A 23,381-nucleotide genomic window follows, 5' to 3' on the forward strand; every position below is an offset into this window, starting at 1 on the left:
AGTTCATCAGGAACTGTGGGGACAGGACAAGGGGAAATGGCTTCACATTGAAAGAATGGAAATTTAGGTTAGATGCCCAGAAGAAATCCTTCCCTGTGAGGGCAGTGAGACCCTGGCACTGAGCAGCTGTGGCTGCCCTGGATCCCTGGAAATGTCCAAGGCCAGGCTGGACAGGGCTTGGAGCAGCCTGGGATAGTGGAAGGTGGATTGGAAGTGGATGACCTTAAGGCCCCTTCCAACACAAACCATTCTATGATTCTATAATCCTGAAACCTGTAACAATATTTCAGAAGAAAACCACAAATATTTGAAGGAGCCATATAGTTTGTAACATACCAGCTGCCCTGAAAAGCAAGAGATAATTATTCCCCTTTCCCTTCTAAACAGACAGAAAAAAAGGACAGTAGATGGAAGGGAAACGAGCCCTTGTTGCCTCTTCACATCCCACATAAGAGGATGCTTCAGGAATATTAATTTGACTAGGCCCACAGACAGCATCCAGGCCTCTAAAATTGTGGCACCTTTGATAATTTTAAGCTAACCTTCCTAAACTGTGTGGGATAAGAAGAAGGTCATGTATTACAGCAAAATGGGCTTGCTTTTAATAGCTGAGCTTTTCACCAGAGTTCTCCTGACTCCGCAACACGTGTCAGCAACGAGGGCACAAAACAAATCACCAGGAGGAATGGAAGGGTCTGAGCTCAGCACAGGGACCATGTTCTGTTCTCTGAACAGCAGTGACTGTGTGGGACCTTGGCCATGGCACGTGATCTTCCTCCACTCCACAGCTCAGAGCTGGGATAATGGCAATTATTCAGAGGGACATTGTGGAGAGCTGTTAAGGGAAATTCATAAATCACCTTGAAAAAGAAAATGTGCTCATTAGGCTGGGCAATGTGATCACCAGTCCATGTGCTGCACAGGGCCTGAATAATAACCACGATTCTGAAGGAAAGGCCTGAATTCTTTCATTGAACATTGGAGCCCTTTTGGTCTGCAAGTACAGAAGTCCTTCTTGGAAGTCTAAGCTGTGCCTAATAGTAAAAAAGGTCCATACCACATGTGAGAATCCCAGGCAGACAATGAAAGCTCAGAGAAATGGATGATCAGCAGAGAGCAGAGTCATATCTCTGTAACTCTCCATGCACAGGCTCATGAGGCCATTCCCATTTTATCTACTCATTGAAAAGTTCACTTATTTTGCACTGAGAAAAACACACCAGGGACTCTCCTGCAAGAAGACATCATTGCAGAGCAGGCAGGATGTCTTGGGGAGGTTTCCTGGGAGGATTTTGCATCAGTTGCAGACCCAGAGTGTCCCAGATGATGGAAACCTGAAGAAGAAGCCATGAGAGCTCACCGTGCTCTCCCCAGAGCTCACCATGGCCACACTCATCAGAATTGAAATGAACTCAATGGAGCGGGGCAAATGCACACTTTTACTGCTGATGTGCTGCAAATTTAAATATTTCTATCAGGTAGAGGAAACCCAGGCAATGATGGCAATATCAGACCACAGCAGGACTACCAGGAGGGGACAGACTCCCTCAGTGTCACTTGTTTAATTACGTGCAGATACTGCAAATGTTGGCAAGGAAATCAGAGTTACAGTGTGAGGCTCCTGCCCCTCTAAACTGTCTTAACTCCACTGATTTCCACAGATATTGATTTATTTATACAGGCAAAGGCTTTGACTTGAAAGCCCCCTTCCAATTTAATTAATATTCCAAGAGTTAAAAGGGAATGATTTATAAATACATGAAGAGATATTTTGAGGCCAAGCCGGTCATATTTAAAACTGTGAACTTTGCTCAACCTCACAGGAAATTCTGCAGGCTTCTCCATGTTTCCCTTGTGTTGCCTGGCTCTGCCTGCTTGATGGGAAATCTTGACTTTAAATTTCCATCCCTATGCCTGTACCCTACACCTATGAATGCTGGAAAATCCATAAAGAAACTTGTGGAAGAATTTGCTCTGGCACAGAGTAGACAAGTCAGTCCTTTGGAGGAGGAGAAGAATGGGACAAAAAGCATATATTCTGATTTGGGACTAAAATCCTTGCTTGGGAGGCCCTGGAGGGTGAGGTCTCTGTTGCTCTTCATGAACATCTTGGTGCTCTGATATTTTTGGAGGACGATACATGAAATCCAGAGGGACTCGTTTGCTGCTGAAACACCCAAGTTAGGTGCAGACAAGTACGAGGCTGACTCATAAGCCTCTGTTCCTGCCACTAGGGAGCGACAAAAAATCACATTGCAGCAGCTGCAGGGGTTCCCACTGCGATCACCAAGAGCCAAATAATGCCCCACTTACAGCCTCCTGTTCGGGGAAGCCTCCCTAATGCTAAGGATGCTCATACATTAGGGGTTGTATCAGCCTAATGGCCCACCATTATTGGCTTATTAGTCTCTGTTTCCATAGTCATGGGGAAGAAAAAAAGAAAGCTTAGTGAAGATGGCATTTCTTCTGAAATCTTAATGCCAAGCTCTGGCCCATCCATGGATCCTGCTCTGAAATGATGCTAGAGGCCATTATCAATTGTCTGGGCAAAGCCTTCCCAGATGATGGATTAGGATGCAGTGACACTGCTGAATGAATGTTGAAAAGAGGAAAGTTCCTGTTGATGCAGAGGGCTCTGGCAATTAGCAGTGATGGAAAGGAAGAAAATGCTGAGAAGAAGCATGTCAGTAATAATGGCTTCTGGTAAATTATTACATCATTGCAAAGTTTGTCTCAGTAACAGCTATCCTTAAACAGCAGGAGGATGGACACCCAGTGGTGCATCAGCACCTGAATGGCATTTTTTAATGGTGGCTGGATGTTATTTCAGCTCTCTTTGGAGAATGGGGGCACCCAGCCAGCCTGCATGAATGCGATGCGTGAGACAGCTTATGACATTCAGAGCCCTGACAGCAGAATGCTTTTCATTTAGGGAACAGCTAGACAGAAACTATTACATTGTTGGAGAGTTATTACCCTCCTGGGCCCAACATTTGTATGCGAAGGAAACCTGTCTTTCACTTCAAAACAAATCACATCCCACAGCAGTGTGGTCTGGAGCTTTGTGTCATATTCAGGAATTCAGACCCATGTTCTGACACTTTGGGCAAATAACTTCAGAGTGCTTGGGTGCTGAGAGCCTGGTCAGTGTGGCAGAAAGTCAGGACACGTGGAGGGAAGACACAGCTCTGCCTCTGCCCTGAGCCAGCTCATTTCCAAAATGCACATGGAGCTTCCCAACCTTCCAGAGGTGCCACAAGGATTGGCTTCTTGCTGTGGGTGAGATACTCATGATGGAAACCACACGAGTGCCATGTCACAGACTGAGGTGCTCCAGCCCTGTTTAACCACCAGAAGCATCTTCAGTCTTCTCAGACATTTCAAAAATTGCTGCTGGCAGAAGCAACATCCTTCAAAATAATTACTTTTTTTTCTCAAGTAACTTGCAAGACTCTAAAAGTCTATCACAGCTGAAATGTAACGGTATGTTTCTGATTGGTTTTTTTCTGGTTTAGACAGAGGTGGCCAGTGGAGGGAGGTGTGATTTTCTCCATGTCCAGCTGTGCTGTCCACCCAGTGGTATCATCTCTGGCTTTCCTAAACTTTCTCTGCCCACACCAATGCCCAAAGCTTAGCTGGCCTTGAAAAGAATTGTCCCTCAAATAAGTCAAGATCAAGGAAAAAAAAGAGAACTTTTGCAACTTCCCAGAAACTCCCAGATTCTGGGAAATTCTTTTGGTCAACCAATGTTTTTGAGCCGTTTGATCATTTAACTCCTGTGAGAGTCACCAACCATCATCTCTGGGAAAACCACTAATTTCCCCACTGAGTATCAGAACCAATGCAGGCAATCAGTCTGTGTGATAGGGTGGTCATTGAAAATCAGAATTTACAGCCCACGTGCCTGCAGTGATTGTTTCTGTAAGATTTAGGAGAGTCACCATGGACCACCTGAGCTAAAGCCAAACTCACCTCACAGCCTTTAACACAATGAATCAGGGAAGGGTGAGGGTACCACTTGAGTCCTGCCGTGCAGACAACACTCTGGAGGGAAGAAATAAAATAAAATAAAAAAAAAGCAACAGGTTAAGACAAAGAAATCAGTGTACAGAAAGTCAGTGTGCTGGCTCCTATGGCTCTCCAGTACTTAACCAATGAAGTTCAGTTCCTAACACCTCTTGTGTTCTCAGGACCTGGCTGTCCTCCAGGTATTTACAAGAAGTGTTGGACTTGACACTTGCAATAACAGAGCATTTGAGATTAAAATAATATTTGAGGTTCTCCTAAAATGTCATGCCCAATATTTCACTCATGGTGGGGGAACGTGGCAGGGAAAGGCAGAGGCACAGGTCCACTTTTGCTCTTGGGTAGGGGGGAGGCATTCTAGGAATTAATTTAGGGATTTCTTTGGTGCTGCCAAGAATTGCTTTCTTTCACTGCCCATCATACCTTACCTTTGATTATTGAAGATGGAAGCAGCTAAAGGTGGATTTTCAGACACATTTTAGCACCATCTTAAATAAAAGCACCTCCCACCACACACTTTCAGAATAACCCCCAGACAGGACAGCATCCTTGGCTACATTTTATGAGCTGTATAGTAATTTCTCTACCAACTTTGCCTATAGAAAAAAAGTTGCACGCTCAGTTTTGGGCAAAAATGATGACCATCCTCCTAGACAATGACACAGATAGAGACACCTAGATTGAAAGAGTGGATGAAAACTTTGGCTGGTCAGTGGAGATGGTGGTTCCACACCATGGGCATCCTGGAGATAGGGCTCTCCAATGTTCCTTTGGGGTTGTTGCCCATGGATGAAGCCTACAGTGTCCAGTTGAGCAAGATGAACACACAGAGACTCACCTAAAGCATGGGGTTGGTGCTTGATGGAGGCCTGGGGAAGGAAGGGATTAACATTTGGGAAGACCCAACACAGAAGCCATCCCTTCCCCTGTTCATCTGAGGGCTAATTTATTCCATCTGCAGGGGGAACCTCAGCTTGTTTTTACAGTTCCTGTCATTGGAGGCTTACCTGGCGTGTGCTAGAAAAAAGGACTTTTATACTATCTGACTCGGGCTGTTTATCTTTCCGATGCTCTTGGATTTTCCACTATTAGTCAAGCCCAGCTTGCCCCACCTGCCTCTCAACAGGGCCTGTCTGTGTGAGCAGAGAAGAGGCAGGGGAGGGGAGGATGTTGTTTATCCCCAGGGAAGGAGGGAAGGAGGGAGGGAGGCCGCAAGGTGCGGGGCCCCGCGGTGTCACACGTTCCCCCTTGACAGACAGCTGGAGATTTCCAGGCTGCTGCCTGCCACAAATGGTGAGGGCTTTTCTCTGCCCCCACCCCCTTCTGTTTGTTGCACTTCAGAGGGGAGAGAAAGGAAACTTTCCTAGGTTTGAAAATAAACAAGGCCAATCGACAGAGAGGGAGCGGGGAGAGCAAAGGAAGCGGTTCAAGAGCATTTGAACCCAAGAATTAGAACAAAGTGGAAAAAATTCAGGGGTCTGTCTCCTGTATCCAAGGCCAGCAGACAATAAGTGGAAGAAGTGCACTTCCAAAGAGCACCTCACATTCCCCTGGTAAGAAGCATCAATATTTACAAAACCTCACAATCTGTGAGTGTGTGAGCATGCAGAGGGAACAAAAGAAACCAAATAGCCCTGAACCAGGCTCTTCAGAGAGGAGCTTTCCACACGAGAGCAATCCCTCACAGAGGATGCACTGACTGTTTTCCTGACCCTTCAAGTATTAAAACACCAGCACATCCCTTAAAGGAATGGATGGGAGGTGAAGTTTCTAAGACAGTTCTCTCTGAGTGCTCACTCAAGGTCATCTTCAATCCCAAACACAGCCTTGGGCTGGGCATCCTCAGGGAATGGGAATGAGCCAATGCTCTCCACAGCACAGGAAAGCCTGGAGCCAGGTGAATCACTGAGTCCTTTGGACATTCCCATTCCTCTGGAGAGGGACCTGCCAACAGCTTCATAGCTCCACACCAGTTACTTTGTCCTCTCCTTGGATCATCCTTTGCTCGCAGAGACCACTAGAGCTGAATTCAATCCTGCTAACATTCCTGGAGCAGGAAGCAGAGAGGGAAGGACACTTAGCCATAGTCCTGAGTCCTTTTTCTGGTTTTCCAAGCCCTCAGTTCCTACCACTCAGCCTGTTTGTACCCTCAGGCTGCTGCTGTGCTGTGTGCAGTGCACTGGGAGAGAGAATGTGAGTAGAGAGAGAGACTGGGCTGGAAAACCGAGAAATTGGGAATGATTTGGATTGCTGGGCATTGTTTCTGCCTCCTGCAATTCAAACAGGCATACAGGTGCCACAGGGTGCTGTGTGGGGCACCTGAAATGAACAAATGTATAGAAAGCAAGCAAGGATGGGTGAAGGTGGGTACATGAGAATGACCTGATGGAGTTGGTGTGCACAGACAGGTAGACTCAGAATGCCAGCAAAGGATGGCATGGCACATGGAAGCACCACATCCACCACATGCTGCCTGGGGAATAAAATCCATCTGGCCACTGTCCCTGGGAGCTCTGTCCCTTCCCTGTGCTGTCCTGTGCCCCAGGCCCCCATGGTGACATCTGCTGCCCCCATGGTGACATCGCTCCCCTCATGCAGCACAGCTGTGCAGCCAGGTGGGGTGACTGGGGTCCTGTCCCCAGCCCAGGAACAACACCCTGCCACATCTGCGTGGGTGCCTGGGACTCCATCTGCTGTGCAGGGAGAGGGAGCCGGGCTGTGCTCCCACAGTAGGTGACAAAGAGCCAAGGAAGCAAATCAAGCCGTCATTTTCTCCTTGTGAAGGAAGACCCAGCGCCTCTGGTGCCGGCTTCCCTCCCGTGGTGGCACTAACACAATGATGTCAACCCTTTGTGGGCTGCAAGGGGATCAGGTTTCCCCCAGAGAGGCTGGTGGAGAGCTTTCCTCCACCTCAGATGGGTCAAGTGTCCCCCCAGGCTGGAGCCCAGGGACTGGCATCTCCTGCTCTCAGTAACTCACTCCTCAGGCACTAAAGGAACAGGACAATTAACCATGGGCTTTATGAGTGAGGGGATCAGCCAGGAAAGGGGACTCCTCCTGTAGCTGCAGATGGAATGGGATCTCCTGCCTTCCCAGGAGTGGAGCAGCTGCACCACAGTGGGTCACATCACTGTTCCGTGACTCAGTTTCCCTGCCACAAAATGAGCCTGAAACTCTCCAAAACCAAAAACCAAAAGAAACCCCAACAAACAAACAAACAAACAAACAAACAAAAACCTACCAACCAACCAAACAAAAAACCCCAAAAAACCCAACCCCAGAAAGCCCCCACAAACAAACAAAAAAAACAAACAAAAAATACTGAGAGGGTAAGAAGGAAGGAAAAGTGCAAAGCTTTAGTGATTATGGGAGTATTTAAGGAGCATTCCCACTAACGAGTTCTGGACATTTTTAATCCCAGGGCTTGCATGGGAAGAGGGGCCATGGTCATGCTCAGCCCAGCAGAACTGGGACATGCAGACCCTTTGAAGGCTCTCCCAGGCATGCACATGCCTGCACACTATTTAGCCTGTCCCTACTCAGCACTAAGGCAAGAACCCAAGTTCAGACAACCTAAGAAATGAGGTGTCTGCTCTGTTTCTCTGCAGTCAATGGGAAAGAGCTGTCAAGCTGTCTCTTGGAGATATTTCCCTTTTTTTTCTCCCCACTGCCTGCACAGTCATTCTTGGCAGCTCTATCCATCGGTGTCTTCAGCAGCTTCTTGTGCCACACACAGTGAAGGGAAAATTGTGGGGACAGCACTGGCTGCTCTGAGCACACCCCACAGCAGAATAGAGGTACAGAACATTTCAGGTGATTTTTTTGGTTTTTTTTTTCTTGCTGAAGATTCTGATTTGGAAGACACTGCCAGCTTATACTGATTTCAGCAAACTGTTTCAGACCCAATAAAGCAACTCAACCTAAATGAATTCTGAAAAATACAAAAATATTTACACATTTTGTGAAATGAAATATCTGTTGTTGTTTATTGTTTGAGAGGACATTTAATTTCTAAGTCTTTGCTGTGTTTTTGTTTGTTTCTTTCATTTTAACTAAACAAAAAGTTTACAAAATCTTCTTGGAAATGAAATGCTACGTTATGTTCAAACCAACATGTTTTTTCTTCCAATTTTTTGGTTCACCAAAAATCACAATAACAAAAGGGTCTCTTTGATTAAGGATTTTTTTTTACAATTCAGGAGAACTTTGAGTGAACCGAAAAATCAAGTGATTTCCACAGCTCTGCTCTAAACAACCCTCAGAGAAGGGATAGTTCCTTCTTTCCACTTTGCTTCCATAACAGATGTTGCTTGAGCTGCTACAGACAAATTATTTATTTTTCCTTGTCAGCTCTCCCTGTGTTTTCTCTGTCCCCATCCCCTCAAAGGTAAGCACCACAGATCAGTCCTGCCTTTATCTTCTTCCCATCCTGCCCTCATTTGTACTTTACTTGTGCCTGAAATTAAAGCAACAAAAAAGTGTTTCCTTTGCGTCATTCAAGCGCTCCGAGGTGCACAAAGACTCGCCGTGTAAATGCAACCAGCTGCTCCCTGTGCTCATATGGCACAACAGCAGAGCTGTCACTGGCCATAAACAGAGACACGGCTTATTAATGACATATAACACATTGCCATGGGGACCTTCCCCCAAGGCATCCCAGCCCCATCTCTCCAGGATGTCCCCACTCCCACCGGAGGCAGCGTTTCTCCTGGAGGTGCCCCAAGAGGTGTTGCTCCCCATGGGTGACATCCCATTATCTGCAGAGTTGGATAAGATGGATGTTTTACAGCTACCAATTTTTTAATTAAGGATTTTTTAATCCCTTCCAACACGAGTTCTCCAGCCCAAACCTCACTGTCTAGTCACAAAGCATTTGTGGAACTTGTGTCTGCTCAGGACCTAAAGCTCTTGCAAGATCTTCACCATCAGGGGTGAAAAAAGGGCTTATTTACTGCTGTGCTCTTGGAAACCATGATTTCTCCTCCATCCCTCACTCCCCTTGTCTCCCCCTTTACTACTCTATGTTTTCCCTGCTGCCTAATGAGCCCTCCAGAGACCTGCAGGTATAAAACTCGTTACAGCTCCCTCCACGTACCCGCATCAATAAGTGAAGGAGTGCAGAGAGAACAGGAGGGAAGCTGTCACTTTATTTCCCCATGAATTACAAACCACTTTAAAGTCTGGCACTCAGGAAAGGGCCAGTGAGAAATTGCCCCTCATACAGAGATAGGGGTTTTCTTTATGTTTCATGCCAGAAACTTGGCAAAGCCTTGGCTTATAAGGCAGTCACAGAACATCAGCGTCTGGAGCGAATGGGAAGCTGAGAAGGACATTATGAGCTTGTCATATTATCTGGACTTAAGTTTCCCACTCCTTTCCCAGATTTATTCTCTTACTCTGCATGAAACAGTGAAGTTCAAAGTGGTGGAGAGTTCTGGAGCCACTTGCTACCCACAGCCAAGGCCAGATTTCAAAAATCCCAAACCCTAGGCGTACATTTAGGCATGTAGAGAAGCAAATAGACTGTCAAAGCTGCTCAAGACATGCTGGGGCTGTGTTGGCTGCTTGTTCTCCTTCTTAATGGAGTTCAGGTGTGTAAAACAGACTCCTGCAAAGCCAGGCCCAAGTATGTAAAAGCCAGAGGTGTTTGCTCAAGCACCATCAGTAACTTGCACCCTGGTGACACCTGATGTGCCACCGTCTTCCACCACATGCTCGAGCGTGTGTCCAGTTAGACTTCCACACCTGCAGAAATGCCATAAAGCCACAAACACCTGGTTTGTTTGTAGGAACATGAGGGTTTCCAGGAAGAGCTAGGTGAGTGTGCCTCCCCCTGACACCCAAGCGTGGGCATGACACCCAGCAGCTGTTTGCTGCCAGCGGGGCTGAGTGTGTGTGTGTGCATGTGGTGTGCACGTCCCCATCAGGGCCCGCTGGCACTGCTGTGTGCTGGAGGACGCTCGGGACTGTGAGCAGCTCGTGCTGGCTCTGCGTTTGCAGCAGGCAGGAGGGAGAAGTGGTGACCTCTGGAAGGGGCTGTGCTGAGCAGGCAGCTCTTGCATGCGGGCGCAGGGGCGGGGGGAGTGCTCAGCCAGCTCTGCGGGGTCGGGAAATGAAAAACCCTCTGTATCAGCTGCTTTTGTCATCCAGGAGCGGCACAGAAAAATCCAGCCCTGCCACCCAAAGAATGCAAAATACGGAACAGGAGGAAGAAAATAAAGCCTGGCCAGTGCCCTTTCTCTGGCTGTCCGTCACATCTTCCTGCTGAATTTCCAGATCCAAGCCCACTGGTGTGAGGCCTCTACCTTGAACTGACTTTCACTTGGTAAACACAGACAGAAAGCAACTTGGAAAGAAAGCCACTTGCAGAGAAAGCCACTGTGTTACTGGAACAAACACAAGAAAAATCTGGAATTCTTTCCTAAAGGTCCAAATTCCCCGTTTTCCACAGGTAACGCTGATCACTCACTGCTCACAAACATGCAACAAAGGATGTGGTTCGTGCAGTCGCCAGGCACTGACCTTCACTCTCTGAGGGTTCATCCAGTGCTGGATGTCTTGCACGGTCTCGTTCACGCGCAGGAGGATGGGCTCGTGACTGTGATCCAGACAGGAGGTGGTACACTCCGTGCCTGCTCAAAACACAAAGGGGATAAAGCTAAAGTATAAAGCAGGCAGCTTTTGACCCTTCCAGCATCCTTCCAGCTGAAGGACAGGATTACGGCTCGTTTTTCCTAAATTGCAATTAGCAGTCAACCATAACTATCACATATCTCCTAGCCACATGTGAAGTGCTGAGTACAGCCCTGTGCTGAGCAGGGGAGCGTGGGGGTGGCAGGTTTTCCAAGGCCTTTTTGAACAAGCTGCAAATCTAAGTGTTTCACTGGCTATTAACTCCAAGAAGGGGGTCAGGTTTTGCGCTTTCATATCAAGACAATGTGAAGGTTTTTCCATTTCTACTGCTCTTTCAAGCATTGGGGCTGATTAGGGAGAGGCTGTCGAACTCATCTCATCTGTGACATGACAGAAACCTATTTTTGATGGGTCAGATTTACAAACATCCAATAATAATCATCCAAAGGGTGATCAAACCTAATGATATTGGAGACCAGCTATCACCCAAGTTCCACAGTCAATAAGAAGTACGCAGAAAAGGTAATGATGGCTTTGTTCACACATAAACCTGCTTTTTCTCTGATTAACTGTCATGCCCAGTGGGAATCCTGTCCTTTCTTTATTAAAACATGCTGTGATACTCTGCAGCAATATCCCAGAGCCCTGTGGTGACACAACCATAAGCCCTTGTGTGTTGGACCATTACCATTTCCCCCCTGGAAAATCACTCTTGAATGGCACAGCTGCTGCAAACATGTCATTAGGATTTCTGCACTCCAATCAGCGCTGGGGGAGGAATTAATCTCTGCACTGGTTTGGAGAGCTGAACCTTTGGCTCAACACACGCCTCAGCCTGGAAGGGCAGATTAGGTGTCTGAGGAATTACTGAAGGTGTGTGGGATTCATAGTGACCACGACTGGTTGCTATTATTTTTCCCACCTGCTTCTGCCTTCTCACATTCTCCACTTGGAGGAGTCAGTGGGAGCAGCCAGATGGAGGCTGGAAAGATGGGGAGTGCTTGAGGTTTGTTTTGCTTTCCCAGGACACCTGGAAGTGGCTCCAAGGACCGACTGGATGAGGCCTATTGACACCATCCCCAGAGGGAATGAGTGGCTCCTCTCCATGAGCGAGGTGGACACTTTTTCAAAAGGACATTGGTCAGGCTTTAAAAAATGCAAAGAAGAGAGGAAAACCCCAACATCTGATCCCAAAAGTTGGTGCTGGGTGAGCCTACAAAGTGTGTGGTATGTCTCCATCTGCTGAGAACGAGAGCCAGCGGCCACTGTGCCCTCTCTGAGCTCCAAATCCCTCTCCAGAGAGAGCCCCACTCCTGTGGGGGGTCTGCCCCACGCATCCCTCACCTCCATGATGCTGTGTGGTCCCATCCTGGGGTCAGGCCCACCAGTCCCTGGGATTGGCACCTGCTGACAGTCACTGTGACAGGAGCCAGAGCTGGCAGGCACCCAGCACTGAGACGCTGCCCTCCAAAACCAGGAACTGGGGTTTCTCTCCTTGCAAAAACCTGTCTGGCCCTGGAGGTAACCTCGTCTCAAGGGTAAAACGCCTCTCCACATTAAGAGTCGCTGCAGCCGCTCGCTCTCCCGGGCTCCACCACGCTGGTGGAGAGGAGCGGGTCGGAATTGTTTTGATATATGATCTGTAATTGGCATCATTACAGAGCGGTGATCTCATCCAGGTCGTGTTCTCCTCCCCGGGGAGGGAACACAAGGAGGCTTGCAGTCCTGCGCATGGCTGCGATATAATGAGGGAGCCGCGCAAGGAGGAAATTTCTCCAAGTTCAAAGGGACAGGCGGAGGCAGGAGGGGGATGGCAGGGGCTGGGAGGGGGGCTGCAGGAAGGGGCCTCGCAAACCTGTGTGGGCTGCAGGCAGTGCAGCTCCTGTTGCAGCCCTTACCGCAGGGAGACCCCCAAAATGGGGGCTGAAAGTACAATATGGCGTGTACAGCTCAGAGTGTCTGTCCCTCCCTGCGCCTCGGTGACACAAAGCCAAGCTGAGCACAGCAGTCATCACCCCTCACACAGGGAACAGTTACCTCAGAAAGAAGGAGGAAAACAGACCCTTTAAAACAGCTCCTAAAGAACTATCATAGCAAGGGGAATGCTCAGCTGGTCTCATAATGTTTCTGAGAAGACCTGAATTATCCTAGTGCTGCATTCTCCTGTCAATTCCCTGCCTTTCAGCTTCTGGAGTGAGGGTTTGTGCATGTGGCTGGAGGAGTGGGGCATTACAAAAGCGTAAGAACAAAAGCAGGTACAATCCCTCCCTGGCACAGTCTGGCATGCTGCTGCCCCTGAAAACCAGCTGGCCAAGAAGGCACACCATGAAACTGGAAGCCCTGCAAGGAGCCTGCAGTCAGAGCATGTTACATGATGCCTGGCCTCTCAGAGCTTCACTTTTCCTAAAAGCATTTCCCTCAAAAGCCTCCCATAGCAGTCTCTTGGGCAAACAGGTTACTTGAAGGACTCCTTCCTCCCTCCCTTCCATCCCCATCCTCTCCCTGGTCTCCTGCTCCCACCTGGGGACAGGTGTGGGTGTCACCCACCTATGCCGTAGCCGCCGGCACACTGCAGCTTCAGGTGGCTGTTGAGCTGGGTGGGCAGAGCACACTGTCCCTGCATCTCCCTGCACAGGTGGAAGGAGCCGCTCCAGGTGCCATCCTTCCGGCAGTGGATCACATTGCTCCCACGGCCCTGGGAATGAGGGAAGGAGATAGTGCGAATTAACAAAAAAATAGCAAGGAGAGGTTGAGAGGTGAGGAGTGAGCAGAGCTGTGGTGTTGGAGCAAAGTTCTGTTGCAGCTGGAAGAGCCCTTGGTTGGGATTGCCAGTCCTAGGAGCAGCAAGAAGGAGTTTTCTTCCAAAGAATAAAGAAAAGGAAACCTACAGTGTTCACACACACACACACAGAGACACACATACATCTCTTCTCTTTTGTACAATTCAAGGTCTTTACAAGCCCCTTGCAAGGTCTACACCTTAGAACAGCCCCACTGCTGCTGCAATTAAGGTGCCTTCACCCCGTTTGCCTTCCTCCTTGTTACAGAGAGGTTGGTGTCGAATGCAGACATCCTTTTTCCTCTTCACATTTTCTAACCAGTTACATCATCTCTCTCGAAAAAGAAAGAATCCCCAATGGCCATCTGAAGGAGGAAGGGAGAGTGGGACACGAGCTTAGCAGGGCAGAACGTGCTCTTTAGAGCTTGGCTGCCTTGAGTGACAGCAGGCGGAGGGGCTGAGACGGACACGCACAGAGGCAGGTGGGGAGGACGAAAAGATCCTCTGGTGTGGGAATGGGCAAGGAACAGAATATGACATTTCTCTTATAGAAGAGATTCTTGGTATGATACTGAAGAATGAATACCAAAGTCCGAGGGGAAATATCATGCCCTTTAAAGACAACAAAGGAGTGCGCAGGCAATCTTTGGTCAGATCTATCCACACAGCGTTGGGGATTTCTGTGCAAACAAGCTGTTCTGTGGGATCTGTGGGCCCAGCTGCCATAGGGCAATGCGGGACATTCAACAGGAGCATGTCTGGTGTGGTTGGGCTCCAAAACTCCTGTGGGGGCCTTACTGGGTGGGAGAATCATGCAGGATCTCTGCTTCTCCTCACCCGATTTTCACGCCAGACATGTTGCCTGCTGTCTACCCGCCCTACTCTTGGACACTGTGCAGGATATCTTTGGGGATTCTTTAATGTGCTGTCCATGCTGGGATCCCTGCAGGACTGCTGAGCGTTTTGGATGAGCTCTGCCCCACAACTCACACCCATTGTTGCACAGGGACCTGCACAAGCCCCTGGTACCAGCATGGAAGAGGGCTCAGCCTTTAGTGGTAATCTTGTCCTTAATATCCTAATGCTTCCCTTTTTTTGCTCATCTTTGTTAATGAACGCAGTGTTTAGTGAGATGCAAAGTGGTATTAGCAGCAGACTACGGTGTGGGACCTGCTTCCCCTTCTCTAGACATCTGGCCATTGCCAGAAGTAATAAGGAAATCATATGAAAGGAATAATGGAGCAGATGGACTCAGGGTGAGATCCTGCTTGGTGATTCTCACCTAAGGGCCAGTTTGGCAGAGATTGATTAATTTAGATCTGACTGTTTATATGATTTGTGTACAATATGCAGAAATGGAAGACCCTTGCTCTGGTGCCAAGGGAGGTACCTGCTTAAATGACCATTACATTCCTGGTGATTAAGAGATGCTGTATGTGCAGCCAAGTAATGGTCTTCCAGCATGGTGACAGAGTCAGGAATAAATTGCTAAATTATAATTGAGCACAATTTGCTGTTTTAGCAAGTTGGTGCACTTCCCTTGCAATTTCCATGCCAGGGTTCAAGTGTGATTTTCAAAGATGAGCCATGAAACCTGATTTATGTTCCTGGAGCTGGCTGTGCTTGAGGGTACTCCTGTATAGTTTCAGCAACATACTCGGAGATCCCAGGATATCCATTGCTATAGTAACATCCTGTCCATCATTCCCTGACCTGCAAAATCTCTTGTGAAAACCCCTGCTGGGTTTCTTGCTTGGATGCAACGTGTATTATCACCTTATATAGCTGAGAGAGACTTAGTGGGGTTTAATCCTTAAATAATTAACACCTCTCAAGTGGTTCTGGCTTGTGCCAGGAGCTCTTGCTCTTCTTCTGTAGCCTATTTTCTGAGATATCTGAAAATACTTTTCACTGTAAATACCTTTCTCAAGATTTTATCTGCTCCTTTGCCCAAGGTGCTTTCGCAGCTGAGCAGTCACTCCTCTCCCTCCCAGTGAATAGACAGAGTTGTATCTCTTCCTTCCCAGAGCTTACTTCATTACTGCTGTAACCCTGACTCCACTGCTTGCTCCTCTTCGTGTTCACCTCATTTAAAAGCAAACACAAGCCCATTCCACCAGCTGTCATTGCCCTGGATGTCCCAGTTTCCCCACACTGGCCGTGCTGGAACACAGCACGGGCCATGCTGCCCCTCTGAGCAAGTGGTGGATGCACAAAGCCACAGCTGCTGTGTCCCAGAGCTCCCACCCCCTCTGCACCCATGCCTGCAACTTCTCATTTCACACTGCTCAAAACCTCCCTCCAAGTCTTAAACAAGGAAAACTTTCCCAGGTGCCCTGATGTGAAACGCTGGGGCTCTGTCTGTTGTCACCATGCAGAAGGCAGGCCAGAGGACAGGGAACAGGAGCTTTTAACATGTGGAGCAGGTACCAGAGGTGTCTTTCACATGACTGCCCCTAGAGCAGGGTTGGTACCTTTTTAAAGGTCCTCAGATTCTGATCTGATGATCTGATGATCTAAATTCTGATGATATGAAACAGCCCTTGTCAGAGCACACCCTGCTGCAAGCAGTGCCTGCAGCTGCTGCAGCTTCCACATCCCCACTTTCTCTTCCCAAGCAGAGGGAGCAGCAGCAGCACTTCTGGGAGAAGTTACTTATCTCACAAACTATAATTACCTCTGGTGAGGAAAACTAGGCATTTCAAATAAGATAGTAGAGGCCAGACCGTCTCATATCAGTGAACACAGCTCCCAGGAAGCCAAAGGCAACATGCTGATTTGTGCCAGATGGGGATCTGACCTCTGATGCCAAATGACACCTTCACAGCCAGAAAAACATGGAAGTTTAGAGAGAATTCACCTGAATAGTTGTAATCCCTATGGTGCTAAATTATCACACAACACACAGACATAAAATGGTAAGAACTGGAGAGAAAAATGAGGTAAAACAGAATGAATATATGGGATAAGTGTAGATAACTCATATTCTACTTTGATTTGTTGCTGCTGATTTTCTAGCCAGATAAAGCCCCTGTGGCAGATTTTTCTGCCATTTACTGTCTAGAAATGGTAAGTCAGCCACTTCTAATCCTCTACAGGTAATAGTTAATACTGTCATTACTATATAAAAATAATATTTCCAGGCTCTTCCTCAACTTTAAATTTGATTTTCCCTTCTGCATTTCCCTGGTTTCGAAAGAGCCCAATATCCCTTGGCCTCTCCAAGATAGGGAAGGTATGAAAAAGCCAGACTTGTGTGGGCTGAGGTGGTTTGGGTAAGGCAGACTCACCGACTGGCTGTCATCATCCTCGCACTTGATGCGGCACTCGCTGTTGAACTGGAAGCCGTTGGAGCACTGGTAGAGCCCGTGGAACTTGGAAGGTGGAGGGTCACAGGTGACAGGCACGCAGGCGCCTGGCAGCCACGTGCCATCTTGCGTGCACTGGATCTTAAAGGCTCGCCTTTTTGTGCAGAAAAAAGCAACATTTAGTGAGTGGCTGAGTCAGCAGGGAGCCTCTAAAGGCTCCGAGCTCTGCTAGCAGGTTGCAGGAGATGGGTGTGCTCGAGCTTTTAACACTCGGGGAACAAGTTGTGAATCTGCGTCATGAGGTCTCTGAGCAAAAATAACAATTATTTGAAAAACCAACATTGAGCTGCCCAGCCTGAACTCCTCTTTTGGCCTTGGACACATCTCCCAAAAACTCAGCTTCCCAGGCTTGTGGGCTGTGGTTGGTTTGAAGTGGGTTTGTGCAGAGTCAGAAGTAGACGACAGCACTAACCCTTTTCTGCAGGGTTTCAAAGGGGACTCCCCAGGCTGCATATCAAAGGGGGTATTTCTAAGGTAAAGTCTATTTTTTTGAGCACCGGTCAGGATTTTTAAAGAAGCCTAAGTGAGCTGGGTGCCTAAACTGACCCTGCACAGCTATCTGCATGAAGGAATTGTTCCATGTTATTCCCTATGGCACATGGAGTCTGTGACAAACAACCCCTTCCCAAAACCATTGTAACTCATGGCTTTCTGAACCAGGCTGATGGCATGGCTTTAGTCTTTCACGTACTTTCTTGACTTTCTGGAGGATCCAGGGACGTGGTAGCCTGGTTTGCATTTGTACTTGCAGAAGGAGCCCACTTTGTGCTTGTCCTCTCGGCAGCGCGAGGTCTGGAGATCCGCGTTGGGGACGATGGAGGGTGCTCGACACATCAGCTCACACAGGGCCTCGGGAAAGGACCACAGCCCATCCTCCATGCAGGTCAAGTTGCTGTTGTTTCCTGAGAAGAGCAGTGAGCAAAGTTAACGACGTTCAGCAGGACAATTTTCCTTTGAAATGTTGTTACACCCATAAGACATCAAAAGCCCCCTCAGCGGATTTGACAAATTCAGCTGCATTGAACATTCATATGTCCTGTGCGTTCTCTCGCTCTAGATGATGTCATTAAATCATTTAGGACTCTGCTTTCAGGTGACAGGCAGGCAGTGCTTATTTCAGGAAATGCTATAGCATAGGGGAAGCCGCACGGGCTTTGTCATCTTTTGTATTTCTCTTCCTTATTTTGTTCCTCTCTGAAAGGAAGCTTGTTTCATACATCAACCCCCTCCTCTCCAAAGCCATGGCTTTAACAGAGGGTTTGGTGCCATCACATTCTTCATTCTGCTTCTGTGTTATATCTTTTCCCTGAATCTGTCCCTTTTATTTCAATTTGGAACTTTTGGAGCAGCATCTGTTAGTATTAGAGTCACTACTCCAACACAATGAGGAGCCATTCTCAGCTGGGGACTCTCAGTCCTTGGGGACTACTGTGATAAATATGATTCATAATACTCATTAGAGACTCATTTTCCTCAGGAAGCTTTCTTGGCCAACACCTCAAAGGTAAAAGGTACAATAGATCTATTTGCCTCTGCTATGACCTACTTGACTTCAGAAGGTTAAGCTAAAAGTAGCCCAGTCTCAGTGTATTTTACATTCTTTGTTATTTTATACCATATGTTGAAAAGGAATAAGCTTTTCCTAAGAAACAAAGCACAGCTATGAGCCACTAACCCTTCAAAAATCCCTAATATTCCATTGAAATCCCTGAGCATTGCTGCAGGAACTCTTCTCAACCCACAAGGCATATTTTCAACAGTGAGCCAACTTCGGAGTTATCCGAAATAATACTGACAAACTGCTAACCCCGGAGCAATGCCATCTCTCTGCAAGGGGAGGAAGAGAACCAGGGCATGAGGCTGGAATTCAAAGAAGAAGAAAACAAAAGGCTCTGGAGGGCTCAGGAAGGTATGTGGAGGAGCCCTCCTGCCCTGGCCTCAAAGATAAGAGAAGCCACATTAAATCAGCCCCGGATTTCTCTCTCCCCTCCCCAACTGCAGATGATTGCAGAGGCATTTTGTGCAGGAGGGAGCTCTTTTCTGGAGCACCAGCATGTTCCTCTGCTCTGACTCATGCAGCAGCTCCCAGGCCAGCCGTGGTGATATCATACTTGCCACTGCAAAGCGATAAGCTGTGACATTACCAACAGTGGCTGTCATGACGTCAGTGATTGAATTAGGCATGACTCATTCCAATGCTGTTCTCCAGAAGCTTTGTGGCAACATTTATTAGTCATCAGTGATGGCTCTACACCAAACGGAGCCTTTACCTCACAGCTCAGTGTTTCTGGACAGAAGTGAAGTGATGCTACACACCAGAGCTGCAGCCCCTGATCTGGGGTTGGTTGTCATCCCTCCAGCTAACTCCTGCCTGAGTCATCAGCTCTTGTTGGTCATGATGACTATAATTATTTTCACCGCCCGCTCAAAAATATTTAAAGCACTTAAAATGAAATAACACCTTTTGTTGAAGATAGCCCTGTGAGTGTCTAAACAGAAAAAGGGAGGTTTTTGCTAAAAAGTAGTCTTAATTTTCTCTTAACTATCTTTTGAGTAGTCATAACTTTGACTGTGTGTTGGCTGGTTTTGGTTATCTCCCATCAGAATTAAAAATAATTAAGCAATTTGATTATATATGAAGAAATCAACATAGCCTTTCCCTGAAATGAAGAATACTTCCCATGCCTTCCTTTTTGGGGTTTGCGATGAATCCCAGGAGAGAGAATCCCATAGGTACAAAAAAAAATTATACAATGTTTGTACCTGATTCGACAACAGCAGTTAAGTTTATCTACAAGATGGACAAGTTCCTTCAAATTAACAATTTTCTTGTTTCCTGAGGACCAGATCATAAAGGGAAATGTGCCAGTGAGCAGAAGAGTTGATGGTGATGAGAAGAGGATGGGGATGTTAGCAGAAAAGTAGCAGGGAAGAAGATCGAGGAGGAGAGGACAGAGGGTGGCAAGCTGTGTAATTTCTAGGGGAAAAAAAATAAAAGAAAAAAGGAAAATGTAATGAGTGCCAAAGAAGAAGAGGACAAGAAGGTCAGAGTAGAACAAAATGAGTGTGGAAAAGCAGAAGGGTGATGTTGAATTAGAAAAACCAGTGATGGGGGTCTGTGTCATTGGGACATGGGGCTTTTCAGTCTTGTCTTTCCAAATACATGGAGGAGGCATAGAAGGGAAACAGACAGTGGAAATAGACAAAGCATGGGAAAGAAGATGAGAGATTTCAATCTGATTTATCCCCATGACTTTTCCATGTTTTGGTTGTATGGAAGCAATATTCCCTGTCATTACTGCCTGGCCAGCCACGATCAAGGAAAGGTCAAAGCAAGGTAATAGAGAGATGCAGAGGAACTTAACTTCTAATATAAATAAACCTTCCATAGAGTCCCATAATTCTTCCTACTTAAAATATCATGAATAACTCTAAGCCAACAGCAAGAGCAACATGTATTCCTGAGAGCAGTCTGTGTTAGCTGTGTCTCTCAGCTCACTGCACAGACACCCCCAATACCTTTCAGGAGAGCAGGAGGCCGGCAAGTGAAGGAGCATTTCTTGCCAAAAGTGGTCCCCTCGCTGCAGTTGAAGGTGGCTGGGTAGACATGGTACTGGTCTGGGACACCACAGTCCACGGGCTCACACGTCACCTGCTTGTTCCACTTCCCATCCATGCACGTCATGGTGACGCTGGACTCCGTCTGGAAAAAGACACACGGCTACAGCCACCACAGCCAGCAAGGGAGAGATCAAAACCATTTCAAGCCTAATAGCCATAATTTTGGCTCACAAGTTAAGCACAGCCATGTCTGGCCCCTACCATTATCATTTAGACAGCAGCTACCAAACCCACCAAGGTTCATAAGGAACAGTGTCAGAAAAAGGATTTTCTGTCACGTCTGGGGTGAGACACCAAAACGCTTCCATAGAAAGAGTGCAGCTCTACAAATAATCCAAACTCTTGTCTGGCCTCCTGAGACAAGGAGGGAACCTGCTGCTCTCCCCTGCCATCAGAAAGCAGCACAAGCCTGAGCTGTTTGGAGCTGACAGCTGTCCCCCATCCCTGTCACCTCTGCAGTGACAAAGCCACTCCAAGGGGATCCCCCTGCGCTTCCAAGTAGTCAGACTTGTTTTTGGGTTTGAAGTAAAAGCCAAACTGACATGAAGCCATTTGGGACTCTCATCCAGGCTCTCCAGAGAGGTGTCAGTCACCCTTGGATGGGGATCTCAGGGGAAGTGCCTGGGGCCACATCAGCATTGTGTGCAGACACTGACAGCTGCTGCTGTGGCTTCCCTGGCAGAGTGCCCCAAGGCTCCACACAGAACCAGGGCCCTGCTGTCCTGACACCATGGACACGAATGCCTGAGGGACAGAACTCTTCCAGGAGGAATTTACCATGAGTGTCCAGAGTGTCCTGCCCATAACTGGCACCTGGAACTTGAGAGGATGTACACAGAGTCAGTGCCTGTGCTCTGACTCCCCCAAAGTCACTCTACCATCACAGCTACACAGAAACTAAACTTCTGTGGATCTGAGGAATAATCCAAACTGCACAGCACACCAGAATCCTGGAGTGCTAGGGGCAAAGAAGAAAAATAGGGGGGGAAGTAAAGAAGCCACCCATCTAAAGCTAAGATGAATTTACTGAGTGACTGAAGGACAAACAGATGTTGGCAGAGAGAACTGGGTAAACAACATATCCACTTTCTAATTAAAAATGGAAAATTATTAAAAGCTAGAAGAATCTAACTCTTCCCTTCACACCAGAATAAAGAGAGGGACAGAGGTTAAGAAATGTGAGAAACCCAAACATGAGAAGGGGAAGAGCTGGCGAGGAATCTGACCAAGCCATACAGCAGCACTCCTCTGCCTCCAGGGAATATTTTATTCAGGGCTGGTATGCTCACAGGAGATTTGCACCGCCGGCCATTGATCTGGGTTTATAAAAGGAAAGGGAATTTTTCTAGCACACATCAAAGGGACCTGGATTCCCTTTTTGCAAAAACACCCTAATGGTTTCAACAGAAGTTCAGACCTGTCTCCCTTTGATATATGGTTGCATTCAGAATGGAAAAAGCAGTCCCTGAGCTGGGAAACTGGACACTTCCCAAGTGGGCACAAAACCCCTTTTCTAGACCGTGGAGTTTATTTAAACAGGGAGCACTGCTGATGGAAAAAAATGTCAGTTCTACAAACTCAGAGTAGCACATTCTGGGATACTCAGAGCCATCAGGTGAAGTGATACTGTGTGTTCACATTCCCAATAATCTCACTCCCCAGTGGCTGGTAATTCTGCCTTTTTAGTTTATCAGAATATCTGTACCATTAAAAAGTGTACATAAACTGTAGGCAGTTAATGTCCTGAAAATTCCAAGGTGTTGCAGTGTGATGGCCACAGGAGAAGAGATAATACAGAATATTCCCATGTCTTGCAAACCATCAGCATTCCAGGATGAGCTGCTCCAGCACCCAACAAAGACATCCATCCATTTCCCTTTAACAGATGCTATTATCAAATAACACAGCAGCAATGTGGCTGTTGGAACTTAAAACATAAACTCAAGCTATTGATGTCAATAAACTCAAGCTAATGATGTCAGGGGCTATCCAAATGTTATGGAAAAGACATGGGACTTGCATAGTTTCATGCTGGATACTGGATCCATGATGAGCAGAGGCAAGCTGTATCAATAAGAGATTCAGCTCCAGGAATTAAATTATTGGTGTTGCTGTGATCTAGTTTAGGAATAAATGAGTGTTCCTACTAGAACTGCTGAAACACAGTGTGGTGCATGAGGAAGTTTCTCTAACGACAGGGTTGCACACCAGATGTACCTCAGCGGAGAACCAAAGAAACAGAAACCAGAATATAACACAAAAATGTAAACAGAAGCAATATCTGTGCATGTCACTCACACCTTACAAGGACTGTTTTGCCCAAGCTACCTGTGAGAGTATTTCAGCTGCAGCCCGTGGCCTTTGTTAGCAGAGAGCAGCAGGACACCAGAGCCTGCTGGAAGTGCCACAGACCTGGGATCCCCTTTCTTTGGAAGGGATCCCTCTCCACAGCCACACTCTCACTGTCCTTTGTCTGTGCCCATTCTAGACCTTGATCAAAATGTTAATAATCAGAGTCTCCACATTTTCATCTCTGGGTTTTTCCCTGTGATATTTTCCCCACAAAGCCCCTAACCTAATCTGTAAGATTCCTCTCAGACCCCTATGGATTTCCCTCTTCCTGGCACACTGGGAAGGCCATCCCCAGCAGAAAAGCTGTGCCCTTGGAGGTAAGACCCTGGGCACTCAGCTTTTCCCAGTAATTTGTTCCATGTTTGGTATGATGGAAGCTGAGGTTTTCAAGGTCAGACATAATAATGGCACATTTTAGAGCATGTCCATCATGTCATCACTTGAAGCACACGCAATTCTGCAGCAGGACACAGCAGAGAGCATTCCCTGCAATGGACACAAAGACCAGTGGCTCTGATTGGAAGCACAGAGGACAAACCCACCACAGAAATTATTGCTGATGGCACCCACCAGCTTTTGACTTTCAGTGTCACACCTGAGGG

At 47.3% G+C, this 23,381-nt stretch overlaps 1 protein-coding gene across 1 annotated transcript in view; it reads right to left on the minus strand.

Annotated features, from left to right (window-relative positions):
- The window catches only part of PAPPA (pappalysin 1), a 180,656-nt gene that overhangs the window by 17,557 nt on the left and 139,718 nt on the right, over nt 1-23,381 (minus strand). The window contains exons 15-20 of the mRNA XM_064727455.1: nt 20,326-20,509; nt 17,498-17,708; nt 16,729-16,900; nt 13,207-13,354; nt 10,549-10,658; nt 3,973-4,044 (exon numbers count right to left, since the gene is read on the minus strand). Of these exons, the coding sequence (XP_064583525.1) occupies nt 3,973-4,044; nt 10,549-10,658; nt 13,207-13,354; nt 16,729-16,900; nt 17,498-17,708; nt 20,326-20,509 (897 nt within the window). The remainder of the gene's footprint in view (nt 1-3,972; nt 4,045-10,548; nt 10,659-13,206; nt 13,355-16,728; nt 16,901-17,497; nt 17,709-20,325; nt 20,510-23,381) is intronic.

The sequence above is a fragment of the Zonotrichia leucophrys genome, chromosome 17 (assembly GCF_028769735.1).
Source record: "Zonotrichia leucophrys gambelii isolate GWCS_2022_RI chromosome 17, RI_Zleu_2.0, whole genome shotgun sequence".
Taxonomy (NCBI): Eukaryota; Metazoa; Chordata; class Aves; order Passeriformes; family Passerellidae; genus Zonotrichia; species Zonotrichia leucophrys.